The sequence below is a fragment of the Carassius gibelio genome, chromosome A17 (genome assembly GCF_023724105.1).
Source record: "Carassius gibelio isolate Cgi1373 ecotype wild population from Czech Republic chromosome A17, carGib1.2-hapl.c, whole genome shotgun sequence".
In the NCBI taxonomy this organism is placed as follows: domain Eukaryota; kingdom Metazoa; phylum Chordata; class Actinopteri; order Cypriniformes; family Cyprinidae; genus Carassius; species Carassius gibelio.
In genome coordinates this window covers 8493120-8515951 of record NC_068387.1, presented here as the reverse complement: position 1 = coordinate 8515951, position 22832 = coordinate 8493120, and the positions used below count along the sequence as shown (strand labels likewise).

The window sequence follows — 22832 nt, the reverse complement described above, 5'->3', positions numbered from 1 at the left end:
TCGTCCCAGCCAGGGCACATCGTGGTGTTCATTGATGCAGTGTATTTTAAGTGAGCGCTCCTTAAAAGTATATGCTGAAGGAGAATTGTCGTTTTATGACTACAGCATGCTGAAATAATGCTGTCTTTTCAGTAGACACAAAATAAACTTTGAGAATATTTTATTAAATTGGAAACATTTACTTTCTGATTACCTTAAAAAAAATGGAAATGTATACATAAGTGTATAATTCAGAATTTTATTTTTTATATATTTTGTTTTCAGTTATATTTTTAATAAGTCACTTTTTAATAAGTTTTAGTAGCATAATTTTATGTTTTCACTATTTTAGCTATAAGAATTTTGTTTTTGTTTTTTGTCTGTGTAGTTTTTATTTATGGATTTATTTGAATTTATGTTTTAGTTGTGTTAGCACATCAAGTTAAACTAAATGAAAATGAGAAATGTTGAAATGGGAAAACTATATCTAAAAAAAAAATCATGTTTTTTCATATTTTATTTGGTTTTGTTTCTGTTTACCTTTATTTTATTATTTTTATTGTCTTAGTTTTAGTTAACTGTAATAACCCTAATTCCAACATGATAACAAATATATTAAACCACATAGTTCTCAATATCTTAACTATTTTGCTACCAATAAAAACAAAAAGAGTCATTTAATTGTTAAAAAATAAACATATAACTATTTATTCAACTATGTTGGAAGAATTTTTTTTTTTTCCCAATATAGTAAATACCACATAATATACAATACGACACAAGATAAACCATCTTTTTTTTCTATTATGATTCGTAATTATTGTAGAAATTCCAATCGGAATCTTGGAACACATTCCTTTAGAATGAATGTATGATGGGGAATGACCCAATTGAATCCATGAGCCTGTTGGACTAAGAGGAAGTGTAGAATCCTTTGAGAAGCTCTTTGAAAACAGACAGACGCATAAAGCAAATGAAGAGGACCTTACTTCAGCCATAAGATTGATCACACTCGGTGATCTAGAGGAAATCCTTGTGAGAATGCAGCCCTGCCTTTGTTCTTCCATAGACACAGCAAGGCAATCAGTAGACATTGCAGACAATTAATCTCTCAGATAATGGATTGCTTCAGTGGAGAGCTCTTATGTGGCTCCAGCTGAACGGTCGTCATCTTGCTGTCTTCTTCATGGGAATTCTCAGACAAGATTGACAGCCAAATGCAACTCAGCTGCTATTTATAGCTATGCATAAATGGCTTTCTGCCCAGAGCCATACAATGTATATAAGGTGATGCACAATTTATGCATCTGTTTGGTTTTATGACATTTTGCCAAAGCAGATATATCCTATAACATCATAGGCTGAATAACTGATTTCCTATTGTAACAATTAAAACCCAGAAGTAAAGGGTCCTTTAGTTGCAAGTTGGTTGACTGGTATTTTTAAGTCTGCATTAAGTGTCTTTGTTGGGCAGGAGAGAGGCCGAGACAAGCTTAAGTTGGACCTCTATGGGTCACTTTGGAAACTAATTAAAAACCTCTTTGGATAGCAGTCTGGTATTTCCCCTTAACAATTGCCTTCTCTCCCATCAAAATACACTCTTTTCAACCTCATCAAACAAACACAGGGCCAAAGTCCTCTTGTAAGTGAGCTCAAGGGGCCTCTATATAAACTAGCTGAACCGCTAATAGAGAAAAAACCAAAGCCTGAACACCAGTAAACACGTGAGGCCCAGTCTGAAGCAAAATAAATAAAAAAAACTGTTCATTGAATTTTAATTCTTCATTACTTCTTATTAGTGAAGATGGAAGAGCATTCGACTAAAAATTGTACAGATAAAGCACACCTTTCTTTATATTTAAAAGCCTTAGTTAATCACTAAATATATAAAAAATAATAATAAATATATTTATACAACTGCAAAATAATAGCATTAACATAATAAATATTTATTCATTATATCAGGTCGTTTTCAGCTAAATAAAGGAGTCATATTCACACAAAAGACACATTCTGTTAGACGCTGAGTATTTAATGTTTTGACAGATTAGAAAAACTATACTGTATACGAAAGTCGCACTGTAAATGTAATATGTATCACTGACAGTGACATTTGTCAGAGGCAACATTGCCGTACATATTATCATTTAGTGCCTGATATTTGTTAAATATCTACAATGATTTCTTAAGGTGGGTGTGCATCGATGAGATGCTGTCACAGCACCATGAGTCCAGAGGACACTGGGGCGTCACCTGTGGAGTTCCAGATGTAATATTCGGAGGAGACCAGCTCTCGTGCTAGAGGGAAAAAAACATATATAGGGTCAATTATTTTTTACATGTCAATAAGCCAATGTGAACCTATTTCAACATGCAATCATCACTGGACTGTCTTATTTTAGATTTTTATGTACTATTATAGTATTTATTAATATTTTGAATTATCATATATATATATATATAGACCGTCACTGAAACACTCACTTGTGACAATGCGTGGTTTGGCGGATGAGTAAACCTGCACTGAGTGTTGGTCCACACAGCAACCAGACAAAGTCAAATCTGGCACACGAAAATGAAGCTGGAAAGAACACAGTGACAGATGACATCAACTGTTATTAACTATATTAATACATCCTGTGCAATAAACGGAGTCTTGCTATCTTATAAAGAACAAATCGGTTGATCCTGAATTCCCCCTCACTTTTGCATAAGCGGTGAGTCCTGAGCACAGAGGGTCAGTCGGTCCAGCAACAGTCCCTGAAAAATGAACAGTTCCCTCCAGCGTTGCTTCACGGGACTTTGGAAACTTCTGACCTGAGGAGGAAAAAGACATATGTCAGTAATATAAATCTGAATTTTAACATGAAATCTCATGGAATATGAAGAACTGTACATACCAAGGACCCAAACCAGTAGGTTCTTCTCTTTAGACACCTCAAGCTGTCCTGAGCTCACTTTGACCTCCACACTTCCCATTAGATTCCTGTAAATATGCACATACAAGAGCACTATAACAGCCAGTGTACCATTTATATGCACAACAGTACCAGCTAAAGACACACAACAAGATTATAAATATCTGACAGTGTAAATGCTGAACCCTGCCCAACACATATACAGTATGGAGTTATGCATTTTATAACAAATTAGAGCAACTTACTGGTTGAAAAATGGAATGTGTGCGTCGCAGTACTCAAAGCTGTTTTTGACACTTTCATGGAGCTTCAAGACGACGTTGACCTTCAAATGATTCTCCTCTGCCTTCAGCTTGTAGGAGCCAAGAATTGGTGGCACAGGTACCTCAAAGAAGATATAAGCCAAAATCAGTTTCCCTGTAAAGGTAATATTAAATATGTGTTCTTTTGAGTTTGTCACAACACAGAAAAATGTATTATTAATCACTCAAAAATACACCAATTAATTAAAATGGGTGATGAAAATCTTGAAAAAATGGGCGGTATCCTATGCTCTCTAATGCTGGGAGCGTGGCCGCCTTTGCGCTGAAACCACGCCTACTTGAGGGAAAGCTGCGCCTCTTAACTGCAGGTTTTAGTGTGTGTGTGTGTGTGTGTGTGTGTAACATAATGAGAGAGAAATAAGGTTAAACACATACACAGTTGTTTGCTTTAATTCAGCAAAAATTTATGAAATTGATTAAAAGTCATTGCCCAGTTATTTATAATGGAATAATTCTATTATATTAAACAAATGCTGCTCTTTTGATCTTTCCTTTCATCAGAGAATTCTGCAAAAAAAAGCATTTTTCTAGTAATGTAATGATGCTGATAATTCAGCTTTGCCATCACACGAGAAAATTACATTTTTAATTATGTTAAAATAGAAAACAGCTAATTCAAATTATAAAAGTATTTCAGTATATGACCATTTTGCTATATTTTTGACATTACATTTAACTTTTTTTTTTTTTTATCTTGCCGACCCAAACTTTTTAAATGGTACATTTTTGAGACAAAGCATGAGACAAACTATTGCCAGCATATGCTTTACCTGTGAGGTGTAACTACAGAGTCTGAAAAGCTCCAGAGGTGGTGAGAAAGGGAACTTGTATGGCCCTGAAAAGGCGGAACCGTCATTCTCGTCCACACTGCAGGCGGTAAGAAGGCTTGCATCCAGAGACGTCACACAGGGATGGACAAGAATGTCCTGCAGGGGCGAGCCGTTGTGTGGGAGTGTGAGGGTGACGATCACATTGGGCAGAACACCTTCAACCTCACACTGAAAACATGAAGTGATAAATGTAATGCAAGTTTATAACAACCAAACAGAACACATGTTCAGTATATAAGATGAGGACTAACTTTGCACATGACCATGCCGTACACATCCCAGATGTCTTGTTGACTATTCTTGCTGTACTGCATGGACCTCACCTTCTCAGTGAGGGCCACACTTACTACAGCCCTGCCTCGGTGGACCCCTGCCTTCCAGGCTGGCTGCTTTTGAGCCCCCCCTGGGCTTGGAGCCACAGAGGCAGGCACTGATCCAGCAGGAGGAGGGGTGTCCAGTGGCCTCCCCAAAGGGCAAACCTGCAGGAGCACAGAGGGAAGAGCAGCCAAACGGGAGGCCAGCACATCAGACTCTGGTTTACCTCCAGGGCCACAAAGGAAATCCTGCAGGCCTGACAAAAGCGCTAAGCCCTGAGAGACTGAGGCCAGGCTGGGGAGAGGTGGCCGAGGCACAGGAGGTGCTTCCACTAGAGGAAGGCAGGCTAGGATTAACACCCCCTGAGTGACTGTGAGCACGGGCCAGAGGGTTCTCCCACCCGGGCCATCCAGGCGGAGCTCCACAGCCGGTGAGCGGTGCTGACGGGCGCAGTCGTCCCGTGCTTCGACGTAAGATTTGTCAGGATCCACCAGGCCCAGCTCTGTCAGCAGCAGCTGGGGTATGACGCGGTCCTCCGGAACGGCCACATACTGAGTTCCAGCCAAGGATTTGGCACGGAACTCAACTGTTGGGAATCGCCTGAATTAAAAAACATAACAAAAGAAAAAAAATGTTTTTGGCTATGTTGGGAAAACCATTCCAATCAAACAGTTTCTGTAGAAAGAGGGCTCTTTGCATTCTCAGTTTTCATGGAAAACCCAGATAACTTACTACATACTGTATCCCACAGTGCAATGTGTACAACTTGACTTTCACAGTGTAATAACAGGCCTGTCCCAATACCCACAACTGTGGTCTTGGCCGCTTGAGAGTGTGCGTACACGACAGGAAAGAAACGTGCAAAATTGTCTCAGGAAAAATGGCAAATCTCAATGCCCTTCACAAATAATTACATCTCGAACACCAGTTTTACCAATATTACATTACTGCTAAAGGGCTGTTGGTATGCCAATAACACCAATATTACTTGCTGAAGGTCCTTTCACACCAAGAACAATAAGAACAATGATAACTACAATGATAATTATAATAGCATCCATAAAAATGCATGATAACATTGTGTTTATAATAAGCATGCACTACAGTTACGTCATCTGCCACTTTAAATATAAAGTTGGGTTGATTCAAATTGGCTGTCAATGTTTTTTTGTTTGTTTTTTGTCATTCGTCAGCTGGAAAAAAAAATGTTCTGAAAAATATTACAAATAAAAAATGTTCTAAACACTATACATAATTTAATTTGTGTCAGTAGCTGTTGTTATAGTTATGGTGTGGACTTCGTAATTCTCGTAGAGTTCGAAGCGTTATTTAAAACTCATGTACCTTCCCCGTGTAAGAAAATAAAGTGAAGGTAGTAAAACTTAATCAGACATTGTGTTGTTTGTTACATAGGAACAACTGAACAGACATTCAGAAGTTTATTTTAAAGTGCAAAGTATTTGAAATGTGCATATTAAGCTCTGTAAAAATATGCATTTTTACAACACTATGGTGTAATTGTGTCCCATTAGGTCATCAAACGTTTTAAACACACTTTTCTTCATGCACAGCTAAACACAAGTGTGGGTACTGAGACAGGACAGGGTCAAATGACAACAGAGTAGAACACAACTGCAATGTTTACTGCCGCATACTGCATGCTACGTTTGGAGTGGAGTGGCCTACTTGCATACTAGAAAACTGTGCAATATACTTAATTAGGCATTATGCATAAACGGTAAGCTTTGTGTAAATGTGGCTGATTTCATAACAGCATCCTACTCTAAATATTTCTGCCATACGATTTGGTAGTTGCCTACTCTACAGTTTGCCAAATAATATATCATACAAGTACTCCCTGCAGAACAATTGCTTGCATACTGTACAAGTTACAAATACTATATACAGTACAGATGCAGAAAAATGTTAGAACACAAAAAGTAAAAGACAGTATGCAATACGCAGTACGCTAATATTCCTTCACAGAAAATGTCCTTACCTAGAAAACCTCACTTTTCCAGATTCACCCTTCTCGTGTGAGACAACCCATAGTGCTCGTACACTCATGCTGCTGGTTACGTCCCTGAGGATGAGTGGGACTAGTCTCACATGCCAAACATATAGTGAAGGATGCAATTTTTAGCTCACTCTGTAAGAAGAAAGATTGCTATTTATGTATTTGTTTGTTTTATGTGACACAGTTCGACACTGTGTGACCGATATAAACTTAAGACCTTACCCTAAATGTTAAAAGAAATGAAAGCTAAATAAAGGAACTCGCCTCTGTCATGTTATTCCCACGTGACAGTTTCTTCTTCCTGTTTTCCAACGATCATGTGACACTTTGATACGACGGGGCTGACGCGGGACCAGCCCTAAAAACTGCGCTGTTTTCAACTACGTTTGAGTGGAATATCAAACCTGATCCCAGACCTGTTCTCAAACGCGTCGCCCTCTTATCCTCACCCTTGTATCCTCTCTGTCTATTTCCGGCCCAGTCATGGCTGCAGCTGGACGCAGGAAGCGACTGTTTTCAGAATAGATATAAACAACAAGGAGCCAAATATAGTCTCGGAACTACGCCGTTTGAAGGAGTAACTATTGCGGAGTAACCTTTTGCTTTCTGACGCTTTGAAATATGGCTACGACAGCTCAGTTATTCGAGGTAAGTTAGGTCTCTTTTCTCCAAAGCTGTCACGGTCTGCGTTACAGCTCAGGCAGACTGTTTTCAGAGCTTATGCATCTGAGTGCAGTATTTACATGGTTTAGTTGTGATATATAATGCCATGCTGCATGCTGACAGTAGATTAGCACTGGTGTCACATAAAGACGACCAGAACTGTTCAGATCTGACCAGAACTATTCAGATTCTATAGAGCACCTTTGTAGAAATAGAACAGATGGGCATCATAATTTATTAAAGCTATCTTTCTGTGCATGCCATTAGCAATTACATTTAGCTGATTATTCATTATTATGTGTGTGATCTTAACAGGAACCCTTTGATGCTGATGAGTATATCGAGAGACTGGCATGGAGAACTCCTGGAGGAGGCTCCAAAGGAGGTGCAGAAGCATTTGACCCAAAAAAGTGAGTCAGAAAATTTTATGAATGTCATAAACAAACACCACAAGTCGTTTGACTTTAAATGCATGTTTATCGTCATCTGTATTAAAAACCATTTAATCTAAAGCCTCAGGCTTAAATGTTTTAAATTAGTTTTTTTTTTAAACAAACAAACAAGCTTTTGCATATGTATGATTTTCTTCTTGAAATTGTTGAGTTGTCTTCTAATTGTAAACAAGGTGTCAGTCTATGACAAGCCCTTCAATACTGTACAAAAAGAGTATTAAGATGCACCTCATGAGTGCAGTTGTAATTATTGTCTACCTTATAGAAGCTGAAATCTAAGACTGAATTAACATTTTTATTTCATGTTATAAACACATTTTTATAGACACAGAAATAGACTCAGAGAGAGAGAGAGAGAGATGATTATCATGGGATCTCATAGTTTATGCCTTACTCATACTATATTATTCAAAAATCTGGAAGAAGGAAAAAAAATAATGTAGGAGTAAATGCCCATACACTTTTGATTATTTGTGTTGTTTTTAGATTGTACTGGGGAAGTCGTGGCCTAATGGTTAGAGGGTTGGACTCCCAATCGAAGGGTTGTGGGTTCTAGTCTCGGGCCGGACGGAATTGTTGGTGGGGGTAGTGCATGAACAGCTCTCTCTCCACCTTCAATACCACGACTTAAGTGCCCTTGAGCAAGGCATCGTTGTGTGTGTGTGTTCACTGCTCTGTGTGTGTGCATTTCGGATGGGTTAAATGCAGAGCACAAATTCTGAGTATGGGTCACCATACTTGGCTGAATGTCACTTCACTCACTCACTTCACTCACTTCACTTCACTCACTTATTTTCAGGTCTGCAGCTATTGCATTATTTAAATTCCTAAGAATCCTATATGCAGTTTATATATGTGAAGTGCATTCATTCATGCATGCAGTATAAATCGTAATTCTTACCTTATATTTCAGTTTGTTTATTAAAAATACTAAGAAAATTTGCATGCTTTTAGATACCAGATCCTAATAGTTTTATCCCTGTTTAGCACATTTTATTTAATTTTGAATTATTATTATACTTTTTTTTTTTTTTTTCTAAATAAAAGCAGAAAATGCAAAAAGAAAAGATCTGGCATATTCTGGGCCTAGATCTACATACAGTGGCCCAAGAAAGTATTTTGAAGCCTAAACCACACTTAAACTTGTCCCATTATAAAAAATAATACCGGTAATAATGCTTTTAAAGAAATATAGCACAAACCCTTTAAAAAAACACATTTCACAAAAAATAAGGTCAAATAAAAGAAGTTTAAATAGATAAAAGAACATTGTTTAAAATGAAAAACCTGTGGTGACCTCTGTGAATTTAACTGACTTCATATATCCGCTAATTTCACCTTGACACCAGTTGGTTAGAAGTAACTTGAAAAGTGCATTTAGTAAAGTTATTTGAGAGAAAACATATAAATTATTTATTTGCAAATGCCACTTGTTCCGCCACATATATTACATTTTCTAATACATTGAAATAGGCCAAAAACTTTTTTAAAGATCCTTTTATAATAAATTTATAGCATGGATGTTATCACAACATATCATTTTCTTGAAGTTTGACTAGTTTGACAGTCGTTTCACTGTCAGAGACAAAAGCATTAAAAAGATAAGAAGTTTACTTTAACACACACGGACAGAGCAAAAGTGCTTTTGCATGCCAGAGCAGAAACATCGCCCCAAATTTTACACCAAGCTCTCAAATAACCCACCATGAAGAGGCTGTTGTGAGCTGGGCAAACCATTGACTTACAAATGATGGAAGAGAACAAATTTGAGGGGAAAAGATGGAGAGGAAAAAGAACTTAAGCTGCCAGCGGCGTTTAGGGAATTACGGTGATATGAGATTATATACTCATCACTTCAGAATGTTTTGCCACCACCCGGAGAATCCAAACTTGCTGAGTTGGAGCTTTTGACTTTGCTGTCCTACAAGTTCTTTGAAATGCAGCTGACGAAGCTTTTGGTTGTATGCGTGAGGTTTCTTAAATTTGTACGCGCACAGAGAGGCTCTTTTTATGAAGTACCACAATTTCTGGTAAAAGGCCATTAGCTGATTTGCTGCCGAGGTAAGTGCTTATGTGATCTCGACAAATAAGATGCTCTCCCTGGATGCTTTTTTTGCTTCACAGTTTGAGATCAGTCTCTCAGATTTTTTGGGCATCTATTTGGAAGAAGCATTCATGAAAGATAAATGAGTCTCAGCCCAGCGTATACTGATCCCTGCCGTTGAGCTGGTTTCAGGATCTGGGAACAGAGCTTCAGGCGTTTTCATATGATTGGTCAGGTTTTATATAACATTTCCTCACAGATTACATGCTAGCCGAGCGAACTTAATTTGAGACGTAAGCCTACATCACGCAAATCAGACTGGGAAAGGTTTTTTTCTCAGTCTTCTTTGGACACAAAGAGTGTTCTTTGGAACGCTCACCGATGCCTCTGCTCTACTGTAGCTACTTTTCATTTATGAAAATGATTTCAGAGTTCTGCTTTACAGCGATTCTCTTCCTTTTGGTTAACTAGTATCCATGTACGATATATGAACAAATTTCAACATACTGTTATGTTTAACCCTATTTGCAAGGCTTATGTGGCAAGTACATAATAATAAATGATTAATAAGTAGTAATGGTGCATCATTATGTAAGCTATGCATGGACTGCATGTACTATACGCTTACAAGTTTTAGAATACAAAGGTGTTGTGAAGCTAAATTAGGTTTTTGCTGAAATACACCAAGAATGACATTATAAATGGACTTCAGGGGGGGAAAAAATATGTTGTATTCCCTTTAATGTGTTTAAAGTATTTAAAATGCTTGTCAAGAGAGTAATTGTGCTTTGCTGCCTGCAGTCCTTTAATGTCATGTCTTTGGTTCCAGGTTGCTGGAAGAGTTTGTGAACCACATTGAGGAGCTAAAACTGCTGGATGAAAGGATTCAAAGGAAGGTGGAGAAGTTGGAGCAGCAATGTCACCGTGAAGCCAAGGAGTTTGCCCACAAGGTCCAAGACCTGCAAAGAAGCAACCAAGTCAGTGGCCTATACATTTTAACATTTATTTTAAGATTGGATCTTTGAACCATTTGCGTAGCCATATGTTACTTATTCTGAATTATATTACATGAGCCTATAAATGTAACCTATAGGACATTAACGTTCTTGTTATGCTTGTTTCAAAGGTAGCCTTCCAGCACTTCCAGGAGTTGGATGAACATATCAGTTACGTGGCCACCAAGGTGTGTCATCTGGGGGATCAGCTAGAAGGAGTCAATACTCCAAGACAGAGGGCAGTGGAGGCTCAGAGACTCATGACATACTTCAACGAGTTCCTGGATGGAGAACTACGCAGTGATGTCTTCACCAATCCAGAAAAGGTCAGAGGCCAAGAGGACCACATTCAGACCACAGAGGGATACAATTACATATTGGCGTATATTTTCATTGATTTTTTGCATTTCAAGTGTAGCTACATCATTCAGAATCATGGGCATGATCTAAAAAGTCAGTTGTTGTGTGGCATCAGACAGACAGTGTTGAACATGAATGCATCATCTTTTGAGGATTACAGTTAATTGTGTTGTCAAATGTTTGTACGGTATAGCTTCTCTTAGTTGTCGTCATTCATGGGAGATTATGCCATTTTGGCTAATGAGCTGGTTATTTATTTATACCTAGACATTTCAGATGCCAAAAAAAAATTAAAAAAGTGAGGGGCTGTTTGATGAAGTATAATATTTCAATGGAAACTTATTTTTTCTGTTAGTTACATGAGGGAAAATTGTAGTTAAAATCAGCTTTAACAGAATAAACTGAGATTCATGCCAAAATTTGAAGGCTGCTATTGGGTCATTGAAGGTAAATGCCGTTTTTATGTGACTATGCATTACTTAAAAAAAAGTTTATGTCCTACTAGCTACATTCTGCCTTATGAACTAAATGGTGCAACCAAATTAAGTACAGATTTAGTTAAAAAGAAACTAAACTATTAGTTTCTAAGCCCCTAGCGTTTCAATTTAAGGAAGAACAGCTGGTGCAGCTTTACCCATGACAGGCCACATACAGATGAGTAGCTGTGGGTATATATATGTAGGTAATGTTGCCTATGGATTTCAGATTGGACTTTTTAGATAGTTCCTTGTTGAACTGTTGCAACCAAAGCCGATAAAATTTTGTGATGCATACCACCATAATAGATGCCTGTGGCTAATATACTGTATGTGGCCTGCTCAGATGTTGATGTACGCCAACTTAATTGGAAATGCCACTTTATAAATTAATCTCTCAAGTCACTCGGTAATGATGTGGCAAGTCTTACATCTTCTGATGCTATTAGCATAAGGCCACCAACATGCTCCCAGAGAGCCATGTGGGAATATACCCGCCAGACATTTCAGTATTTCTCAAGACGTACACACCTCCAGAAGAGAAAAGAGGGGAAGTGAGAGGGGGGAATGGAAGGAACGAAGGCTGGGTTAATCCCTCTGAAAGGGAGGGCCGGGCCCAGGCAGCGAGGAGACAAGCGCCGGTAAAACCCCCTACTGCTGGGAGACGGCTACATCACTTACATGGGATTTAGCTAATCTTAGCTGGGGGACAGATACTTAGAAAACCTCGGCGAGGAGAGCGGAAAAGGGATGGATCCACCTCACGGGAGCACAATAATGATGTTAGCTGAGGCAGGCAGGAGAAGTAGAGTGGGAAAAGAGGATATGTGGACTGCATGGCCTTTCGGATAGCCTTTTCTTCTCCTCGTCCATTGGGCTTAAAGGTAGAGGTGGGGGGTTCTTGTCAGGGTCCTGTTTTTGCCTAGACTTGCTACCTGCCCGTGGGGACAGATTATGGAAGGTGATTTACTGAGGGATTAGATGAGTCCTTTCTTAATAGTCATGAGTGAGCGTGAGGTGTTGGCTGGGCAGCGGCTGATGGACAGGTGTTAAGGTCTGCTGATGATGAGGTTCAGGTGTGCAGGGGATGAGCCAACTCTTATCATCCTCATGGTGGACAAGAAGAGTGAGGTACATGCACGAGAGGGACAGATTTACTGTAAGCCGATCCCTAGATTGAAGGGTGCTGCCTCTGGCCTATGTTTGTGTATTAAGGTGCATGTCCTGTAGTGACCATTTCCCCTGTCTCACCATGGTCTGTTCTCATCCCAAACAGATAAAAGAAGCTGCAGACATCATTCAGAAGTTGCACCTGATCGCTCAGGAGCTGCCGTTTGATAGGTAAGTGACCTGCAGATGGAGTCTAGGCCATATTGGAGGTTTGGGGAACAGTGTACAATCTTGTGCTGTTCAATAGATCAAATAAACAGCATTGATTATACGTTAAAGACCAAAGCATACTTTGGTTTTTATTGTGTATACTTAGCGTATAAATTTGACCAAAAAAACATACTTTCAAAGTGTACTCTATTTGATAGCATGCACGTACACAGGCACTCAACATATGCAAAGTAGAAAGTTTCAGCTTTCTCCAGTTTCTGTGCTGTTTCTCTCCATTATGATCAATAAAATGTGTAAGTACTTGATTAAACTAGAGTTGCAGGTATCTCTTAACCCTCTCACACAAGCACTTGTCAACACTGCCCTCTGTTGTTACTGTGGTTTCTGGTACCCCTTGTTGTTACGTTTCTACCATTTTGACTGTGAAACAGCAGCCCGGGTCGATGTTGCCATCTCTGCAGAACAAACAATTATGGCACAAAAATTATGTTATGCATGTTCAACCTGAGAGACCTTGAAAAATCGTACCGCACACATCCTATGATGATGACAAAGTTAATGCATGTGCAGTGCATGCATGCCCTAGCGTACATGTAAAAGTCAAAGTATACTTTTGCCTTAAAACTTAAGAGTAGAATTTCTGCACCGTTAGCTTCACTTGATGGAATTGCAAAAATTTTGCAGTCAAACAGGTTTCCAAACACTTTCCCCATCTGCCTTTGATCATATTTTAACTTTAGGGCAAAATTCAAAGCAAGCAAATGTGGTAATGCATTGACCAAGACATAACAAGTGAAAATTTCTTCATTCACATAGTTTGTTTTGACTGTGTCTGAGATCTAAGCAAAAGTTCAAACATGCTTGTTGTGATATTCTCTCACTGATCATTTTTAGTGGTCTCAAAAAAGAGATGTGTTTCAAATTCCCTCTGTTCTTCTCTCTTTTCCATGCTTGTTTTCCTCGTTATGTCCCAATTCAGATTTTCTGATGTCAAGGCCAAGATAGCAAGTAAGCAGCAGTAGACTAAACAAGACAGCAATGTTATTTACACGTCTGCTAAATGTGCAGTGTTAACATAAGACCTGTGTTTATTTGAAAGGTAAATATCATGACCTTGAGCGTCAGCTGATCCAGGAGTTCACAGCAGCTCAGCGAAGGGGAGAGATTGGGCGCATGCGTGAGGTGGCAGCTGTCCTGCTACATTTTAAGGTTTGTTGGGACATACAGTGAAGAGCACTAAGGAGGATCATAATACTTCTTATTTTGGACATTTGTTCCATTTATAATATGAAATTATTATTTATTATCTTATTTCTTATCTTATCACTTCACTTCACTTCTGTTCATCACAGGGTTATGCCCACTGTGTGGATGTCTACATCAAGCAATGCCAAGAGGTACCAGACTGAATCTGAAACTGAGAGTGTTTCTGTTCTTTTTACGTATCTATACAGAGGCCAATTGTTTGTATGTTACATCACCAGTGTCTTTTGGTGTTTGTAGGGAGCGTACATGCGGAATGATGTATTTGAAGATATTGCCATTCTGTGTCAGCGGGTTAATAAACAGGTTGGAGAGGTTTTCTGCAGTCCAGAGACTGTCATGGCTAAACTCATTCAGAGCATCTTTGAGAATAAGATACAGGTATGTAACACATGTACACATTAACAAATGATATACAGTAATTGTGCTTTCTATGGCTGTTGCTCATGCTTTATTAAGAGATGCGAACAAATGAAATGATGCCCTTGTGTGCGAAAAAACTAATCTGGAGATTTAAAGTAGGGACATGAGTTATATACAGTCATGGCCAAAAATATAGGCACCCTTGGTAAATATGGACAAAGGCGGCTGTGAAAATTAATCTGTGTTGTTAATCCTTTTGATCTTTTATTTAAAAAAATCACAAAAATCTAACCTTTCATTTGATAATAAGAATTTAAAATGGGGGTGGGGGGTGTCATTATGAAATAAATGTTTTTCTCAAATACACGGACACAATTATTGGCACCCCTAGAAATTCTTATGAGTAAAATAGAGAAGAAGCACCAACATGGAGCTGGGAATCTAAAGGGTCTGAAGTGATTCTGGATGAAGGAATGCTCTGATCCCTTGTCAGGTGTTCTCTAACCTCATCAGGCATTATAGGAGAATATTTTGAGCCGCTAAACTGGCAAATGGAAGTTTCAAAAAGTATTGAATAAAAGGGTGTTGTTAATTGTGGCCAATGTTTATTGGAGAAAAACATTTATTTTATGATGAAACCCCCCGCATTTTAAATTCTCATTATCCAATGAAAGGTTAGATTCTTGTGAATTTTGTAAAATTAAAGATCAAAAGGATTAACAATGCAGGTTCACATCCTTTTTTGTTCATATTTACCAAGGGTGCTGATATTTTTGGCCATGACTGTATAAGGACCAGATTGTAGTACAGACTTGAGGAGGGCCAGTAAACAACTAACCAGAACACCGTAGCAACCACGTAGCATTAGTCAAACATTGTGGCTCTGAGTTTTGCACAGGCAAGTACTACACTCTTCAGAACATGTAAAAAATATAGTTCTAAATCTAGCATTTTTTTTATTTTACTTATTTTGTGTTATCACAATACAAAAAAATTCAGTAGTCTGTACCATTATCATTAAAGTTTCACATTTTTTCTGTACCAGGTTTGGTACATCTATATTAGTATGGCAATTTGTTCCAAAAGTTTTTCCATGGTACCAAACCTGGTACAGAAAAAGTTTAATGGACAAAGTTGAAAGACTCTATATAATTGTTTTTTGTATTGTTGTTATTGTTATTTTAGTTTAACACTGGACTTTTCCCCATTCGCTCTCAATTACCCTCCATCCACCACGTTTTAGAGGCTCTGTTAAAACTCAGTGTGTTCAGGGGAAGCAAGAGAGACGCTGACTAATACCCGCTGTAACTTTACCTGCTGCTGTGGACAGGGCAGAAAACACAATGAAGGACAAAAAAAACACGTTACATGAAACAGAACAAGTGGCAGTTGTGGAGTCTAAATGCAGATTCATGTAATAATTATAAAAGCTGTCTTCACTGCACATTAAATCTCTTATTTACATCATGTTTACACTTCGTTGATTATAATGAAAGTGCACAGAATGCTTCTGATTCTGATGGTGCTTACGAAAATACATGTGAAAGTATTTTGAAAACCGCTGCCTATCAACATTTATTGACTCATGAATTGACTTATGATTTTAGGCTCATGTCAAAGAAAGACTAGAGGAGACACGCCACTCTGATGTGGAGCAATACCTCAAGAACCTCTATGACCTCTATTCACGGTATCAATCAGAATTTCATTTTTATCAGTTATTACACTTGTTCATTTTGCTCTCATAAAACCATGTGTTTGTCTTGTCTGCAATGGTTTAAAGTCTCAGATATATGTCAAATGAATTACTGAACACCAGCTTTGAACTGTCATAACTCATTTGTTTTTAGGACTACGGCACTGGCTGCTAAGCTCACAGACTTTAACTTGGGCTCAGACAAGCAAACTTTTCTATCTAAACTGATAAAAAATATATTCTCCTGTTATCTGGAGAGCTACATAGACATGGAGCGACAATATCTGCAGAACCGCAGTGGCTTGATTCTTCAGCGCTTTTATGACTCTAAGAACCACCAAAAACGTCCTGTAGGCACGGGAAGGTGAGGAACTGTTGCTCGGTTGGTTGATTTTTCTTTTTTTCAGAGTTACTCTTGAAACATTAGAGAGGGAACATTAGAAACATTAGAGATCGTTACTGCCATCTCTTGTCCTCATTTTGACAGTATGCAGGAGCTAAAAGAGAGGATCAGACAACGCACTAACCTGCCTCTGGGACCCAGCATTGACACACATGGAGAGACTCTCCTCTCACAAGAGGTTGTAGTTAACCTGCTGCAGGAAACCCGACAATCCTTTGAGAGATGCAACAAGGTATATGAATTTTAAGAAAATTCTGTTGGAAGTTGTGGGCTGATATTAGCTTGATAGACCCTTTTTCTGTCTTTGTTGCAGTTGTCAGACCCAGCAGATCTATCAAAAAATGCCTTCTCCATTTTCCTGCTTTTGGTGGAGTACCTGTGTGTGGACCATATAGACTATGCGCTTGAGATTGGGCTGTCAGGTATGACCAACACGGAACGGTTGATAGTAAAATGTTACACTGTAATGTAATTACCGATTTGTTCAAATGAAGGTTATAAGTGTAAACTGAACTTAAAAAGTCGAAAATGTATTTTTAAAAATGTTTCATCAACTGACATAAGTCACTGGAAAATATTACTGCATAAAAAAAAACATTATTAGAATTACTACCATTGTGGAGAAAAGCTGAACACAGATGCAAAGTCGAACACAAGAAAAAGTGGAATGAAATGAAAAAAGGGAAGACCTGAGACATTTTTAAAAGGTTATAAACAAGTTATAAACTTCTTATAACGTAACATGATTTTCTAAAAATTCTATTGTGAATATAATTTTTCTAGTTATGCTCTTTTATAACGTTTAATCAGATTGAAATTGCTCTTGTATAGGGTTAAACTTGCTAAGATAAAAGACAATAATGTGTGAACCAGACCAGTTCACACGATTGTCTAAATTATTGAATCGGTATAAAAAAAAAAAAAGTTTGCAAAAATATAAACCAAATAATCTCAATAATTTGTTAGTGCAGTGGGAGCTATGTTATATAGAAATGATAAGGGGGGAATCCAGATAGAGTCCATTACAAAAAAAGCATGTCTTCACCCATTCTCCATACTAAATGAAAAACTATAATGCACTGAAAAACATGAAAAATGTAAAACTATTACAGCCTTGGTTTAAATTGAATTGAAGTCAAATTGACACAATGATCGATTTTTTTTTCTTCCTGAAAAAGTTTTTTAGTGCAACATAATGAAGTACAAATCATACCCATTAGATGTTTAATTAATGTGTGTTTTATGGATCTTGTAATCCTACAAAGTGGATTTTCTTATTTTTCACAGTTGTGCAGTTCAGTTCAGTTTAGTCCCTGTCAGCTAGTCATGGGTCACATGGTTTTTGTCGAGTTTGTTCTTTACATGATGACCACAGGAAGAAGATTAATTTATCCACAAGTGTGTTCCAGTGTAGCTGTGTGCCATTAGGTTTATGTAGTAAACTATTATTATGTGAAAGTGAAACCGTAGTGCTTTGCATTCACAAAAATCAAGTCAAGATGAGGCAATGAGAGTTCATTTGAAGTTCCTTACTCCAACATTGTGATGCTTTTCATGTGGTAAATATGATAATTCTTACATGACTTGAAAACAGCATTAGCTCCTCTGAATGCATCTGAAGTGGACCATTTGTCTTTTGACTTGCACAGCCATCCCATCTGCAGATGCCAAAAATGCCAACCTCTACTTTTTGGATGTGGTTCAGCAGGCCAACACAATCTTTCACCTCTTTGATAAGCAGTTTAATGATCATCTTATGCCTCTTATTAGGTGAGTTTGACTGACTTTGTTTCACTTGCTCTTATCTCTGCGACTACTGACTGGTGTCTTTACCATTACATTTGTTTGAACTCTAACCCCTGTAGCTCCTCTCCCAAGTTGACGGAGTGCCTGCACAAGAAGAAAGAGGTGATCGAACAGATGGAGGTGAAGCTGGACACCGGGATTGATCGGTTGGTTCATGACTCTCTGAAATATCTGTTTAATGGAGCATCATTCTCAATCAAAGCATATCTTTGACTTCATCCTTGCCATTAAATGCAATTTCTGTGACCGTCTCTTATGTCTGCTTGTTTTTAGGACACTAAATTGCATGGTAGGCCAGATGAAGCACATCCTGGTGAATGAACAGAAGAAAACCGACTTCAAGCCAGAAGACGAGAACAATGTCATGATACAGTACACTACAGTAAGATCTTAAAACCATGTTATTGTCTCGTGAAACTTGTATCAGTGCAGTGAAAAGATTCTGTGAATAACAGCCTGAGAAATATTGAGACTCTGATAATGCACTGATAGCACTGTAGAAGAATTTTTAGTATTAGTAGCCACATCCTGTTTGATTTTGTTGTGTGTAACATGCCATCTTTCCTGTGCTCTTTCTTCTAGGCGTGCTCAAAGGTGTGTGCCTATGTGAGCAAGCAGGTGGAGCGTGTGCGGCGGTCCATGGATGGTAAGAACGTGGACACGGTCTTGACCGAGCTGGGAGTGCGGTTCCACCGGCTGATCCACGAGCACCTGCAGCAGTTCAGCTACAGCTCCATGGGTGGTATGCTAGCCATCTGTGATGTGGCAGAATACCGCCGCTCTGCCAAAGATTTCAAGGTAAGAAGAGGTCAAAGGTCTTATTTTTGCCACCTCATGGCATTGTTGATTTATCAGCAATTACTCTCATCTTGTTCCAAACCCATAAGACATTCATTCATCGTTGAAACACTAATGACAATATTTTTTACGAAAACTGAGAGATTTCTTTCCCTCTGTAAAATTTCCTCAAAACGTTACCGCTTCAAAAGGTGCATAAAGAAATGGTTAAAGTAATCCGTTTGAATGGATGGATTCTAATTCTTTTGAAGAGATGAGATTAATGTGATCAAAAATATTGAATTTAGGCTTTCAGTCACATGAAGACATTGATCAGTGCACATACATAGAGCCCATCAAATACAGTAAAAGCTGATTTTCTAATGGAACCTCAAACTTTCTTGAGGAACATGCAAGAAGAGATGTCTCTGGGTTTGTATTACTACCAGATCCACGCAAATCTGGGAAGGTTTTTCACTTCTTCTGAATGGATTATAAGAGAAAATCTTCATTTAAATGAATTCATACATGGACAAATTTGCTCTGAATACAATACTAGACTTTATTTGTTAGGAATGCAGTGTACTTTTTCTGTAGCAGATTTCATGTATGGTGATGCCTTGATTCACTTATTTTAGTATTTACAGTTTTATTTTTCTTTATTAAAAAAATATACTAGACTGCAAAATGAATAAAGGGGGTCAACTATTTATTTGGTTATTTGCCAAAAATATGTATTAATTATTATACAGTTAATTGTTTTAAAAAAAATTTGCCTCTGCCATCATTCAAAACTTTTGGTTTTAATGAAATAAATGTAATTAATTTATAGTTTAATTCAGCAATAAGGATTCTTTAATTAATCAAATGAGGCAGTAAAGAGATTTAATAGCATTAGAAATTTTCAATTTCAAATAATTGTTGTTCTTTCGAACTTTCTATAATAATAATAATAATAAAAAAGTAAATTCTCAAATAAGAGAGAAATTTTATACATTCCTCACCACAACCAACCAGGAATTATATTAAAAAAAAATGGTTCATAACAGTGCCATAGCTAAAGTTAAGCTTCTTGCTTCAATAGTTGACTTAAACTGTACCAATGCCTCTGCAGAAAGTTATTCATGTGTGTGGTGTTACTGAACAGCATTGTGAATTAAAGTATTTACATTGAGACATGGATCAATTCAACAAATTGTACTTCTCCAAATATAATAGGTATGCACGTAACCGCTGCATCTAAATCCTCCACAGGTTCCTCTCGTGCTCCAGCTCTTCGACACGCTTCATGCTCTGTGTAACCTTCTGGTTGTGGCTCCGGACAATCTCAAACAGGTGTGCTCCGGAGAGCAGCTGACCAACCTCGACAAGAACCTCCTCCACGCTTTCGTCCAGCTGAGAGTAGACTACCGCTCAGCCCGACTGGGACGCCATTTCAGCTAATGACCGGCAGGGCTGCTCAATTACCACACGGCCGTCAAGTCAGAGCTGCGAGAAACACAAGTGGCCAATCTTGACTGTCTTTGTCTGTGATTCAGTGTGGAAATTAAACTTTGTGTTTAACGAACAAAAGGGCAGCTGTTTCAAAGCCCAACCCTTTCCAAGTCCCCCAGTTTTAAGTTACGCATTTTGTTCTGTATGCAGGTTTATGATATAATTTTAAAAGGATGTATAATGAAAGTAGAGGGCCCCCGTATCTTCGGCTTCGAATGGAGAGAGGGTGATCATCTCAGTTAGATGAACCAAGGTGGGCCACTCAAATCATTCTGCCACTGGACTTGGGTGGTCAAGGGACTTGTTTTTATTTGCTTTTATTTTGATTGTGCCAAATCATCCTCTGTGGCTCTACTGGGAGGAAAGAAAGAAAGGATCAATGAGTTTGTCAAGCTCATTTCACACAGGCTCTTGTGCACACATAGGGAGACGTACTGTTTTGAGCTGAACAGTGCTGGTGTACATGTTGCCATGCTTTGAAAGCTAATTTTGTTCTAAATTAATTTCATACTCTTAAAGCGAATACATTAACACATTGATTTTAAAATTCAGTTAGGGCTGATTAATGAGGAATTCTGTAAATAATAATAATAAAATTACATTAGAATGGTTTCATCTCCAAACTGTCCTACACCCTGCAATGCTGACCTTTCCAGTGTTATTTTGGAGATGTACATGATAAATATTTCATCTGTGCTAGCAGCCTGCTGCTTACAAAAAATCAAAGTGATATTTGCATACAGTCAAATAACAATCACATAATTATTAAACAATTGTTTGGCTTTGAGAGTTAGCTCTGAGTGTTGTGTGAGGTTTCAAAGGGCTCAGGTCACACACTGTTGTTTCTTAAAGACTGATCTGATTCTTAATTAGGACATTTTTTTTTTTAATTCTTATGGATATTCTGTAGCTCAGTGACCAGAAATGTGGGCGTTGCCACCAGCCACAAACCATTAATCCAAGACACTTTTATCTGACAGGGATGAGTTAGATGCAGTAATGTCATATGACCAGTTGAACTCTAACCCTTAACCTCTTATGAAGAGGCAGGGGTCAGGATCTTTGACCTCTGGGAATGACCTAGGTGTGTTAGACTGTTAGAAAGGATTAGATGGTCTGATTCTTGATTCTGTTATTCTGTGCTCATTTCAAACATGAATTTATGTCAAAATCACACTGTATGCGCTGATTCTTGTGTCCAAGCTGCTTATTATAATCAATTATTTCCAACAAAATAAAAAGTGTGAAACAATAAGACAATAAACAATAAAAAAGTGTTTTTTGAGGGTGGTTTCAAACCCACTGGATTTGTACTATTATGCAGTACATTTTCATGTCTGAATAATATCTTTTTAATTTAGATAAAACATTATCCAAAATATAATTAAACTTCTTTATATAAATAATCAACAGTTATTTATGTCTATAAAAATAGAGTTCACAAGGACTCATCATGTATTCTTAACCACGAAGTCTTCTTCACAAAGGAGTAAAATTATTCTTTTTTCTTTAAAGACAAAATTGGAGAAAACTGCTCAGTTTAAGCGCCAGGCAGCAGTGTTTTAAGATGTGTGCGGTCGTCACGGCCAGGTGGAGATAGAAACGCTTCAGATCTGAACTGAGCTTCTGTTTTCACCACAGTGTGCCGTTCCTACAATGACAAACAGTCACAAAGTTAAACAGCACTATTAATTAGGATAATATGAATATCATCACTGCCAGGAAAATTCAATTCTCTCAGCCCTAATCACAACTGGATAGCTTGTAAAAATTATTTTGTTAGGCCCTGGTGCAAACAGCGCGGCCTTTTCCAAACATTTAAGAACTATTTGTTTTGCGTGGCGATTAGCGTTTGCTGGGAGCGTGCACGCGCGCGCGCGGGAAGCGATAACCGTTGAGAGGCAACGGCTGACTCGGGGTGAGTGTGAACGAGGACCGCTGCTGCTGTTTATTTGGGGCCTGTGTGTTTGAGCAGGTGGCGAGGATTATCGGTGCTGCTGTCAACACTGAAGCCTGGATGAAGCTCTGCTCACTCTTTCCTCAGTCTGCTCATTGGAGCTCACCATTTTAGCATTTCACTCTCACACACATCGGAAGAGGTAATGTTTGTTTGGGGGAAGGAAACCTTTCACTGACGTTTCCTCAAGAGGAATTAATTAATAATGATATTTCTCCAGTTGTGGATCAATATTTAAAAGTCGTTAGACGTTCAAGTCTACTTTTTTTCTGTTTCTGTTAACGTTACTGGGTACAACAGTTAAATTAGCAAACTTTGCGGTAAAGTTCTCCATTAGCATAGACGGACTTTGACCTGAAC

At 38.1% G+C, this 22832-nt stretch overlaps 2 protein-coding genes across 4 annotated transcripts; one reads left to right on the top strand and one right to left on the bottom strand.

Annotated features, from left to right (window-relative positions):
* Window positions 1-1990: 1990 nt before the first annotated feature.
* LOC128031333 (AP-5 complex subunit mu-1-like) lies at window positions 1991-6793 on the bottom strand. 3 transcript variants are annotated; one of them, XM_052619524.1, is made up of 9 exons: window positions 6647-6793; window positions 6365-6514; window positions 4302-4965; window positions 3991-4218; window positions 3143-3282; window positions 2880-2965; window positions 2684-2796; window positions 2464-2560; window positions 1991-2277 (listed from the first exon to the last, which is right to left on the bottom strand). In XM_052619524.1, exons 2-9 carry the CDS (start codon window positions 6430-6432, stop codon window positions 2195-2197), a joined length of 1479 nt encoding a protein of 492 aa, XP_052475484.1. In that variant the 5' UTR covers window positions 6433-6514; window positions 6647-6793; the 3' UTR covers window positions 1991-2194. The 3 variants fall into 3 exon arrangements, with proteins under 3 accessions (XP_052475484.1, XP_052475483.1, XP_052475482.1); XM_052619523.1 differs by having other exon boundaries at window positions 6605-6677; XM_052619522.1 differs by lacking the exon at window positions 6647-6793 and having other exon boundaries at window positions 6365-6643.
* A 51-nt stretch (window positions 6794-6844) lies between these two features.
* LOC128031332 (exocyst complex component 5) lies at window positions 6845-21689 on the top strand. Its single transcript, XM_052619521.1, has 18 exons — window positions 6845-7030; window positions 7361-7455; window positions 10371-10518; window positions 10668-10862; window positions 12649-12713; window positions 13693-13721; window positions 13813-13922; window positions 14066-14110; window positions 14217-14357; window positions 15947-16029; window positions 16190-16399; window positions 16523-16670; window positions 16752-16860; window positions 18088-18208; window positions 18304-18390; window positions 18518-18626; window positions 18827-19042; window positions 20276-21689. Exons 1-18 carry the CDS (start codon window positions 7004-7006, stop codon window positions 20462-20464), a joined length of 2127 nt encoding a protein of 708 aa, XP_052475481.1. The 5' UTR covers window positions 6845-7003; the 3' UTR covers window positions 20465-21689.
* Window positions 21690-22832: the final 1143 nt, after the last annotated feature.

Coding starts and splice junctions, on each gene's coding strand:
- LOC128031333 (XM_052619524.1), bottom strand. CDS start 6,432: ATGAGTGTACGAGCACTATGGGTTGTCTCACACGAGAAGGGTGAATCT. Junction 3,283..3,990: donor TCTGTAGTTACACCTCACAG/GTAAAGCATATG, acceptor ATCTTCTTTGAG/GTACCTGTGCCACCAATTCT. Junction 2,966..3,142: donor CACATTCCATTTTTCAACCA/GTAAGTTGCTCT, acceptor GCATATTTACAG/GAATCTAATGGGAAGTGTGG.
- LOC128031332 (XM_052619521.1), top strand. CDS start 7,004: ATGGCTACGACAGCTCAGTTATTCGAG. Junction 16,861..18,087: donor GCTTGAGATTGGGCTGTCAG/GTATGACCAACA, acceptor TGACTTGCACAG/CCATCCCATCTGCAGATGCC. Junction 18,627..18,826: donor TCATGATACAGTACACTACA/GTAAGATCTTAA, acceptor TCTTTCTTCTAG/GCGTGCTCAAAGGTGTGTGC.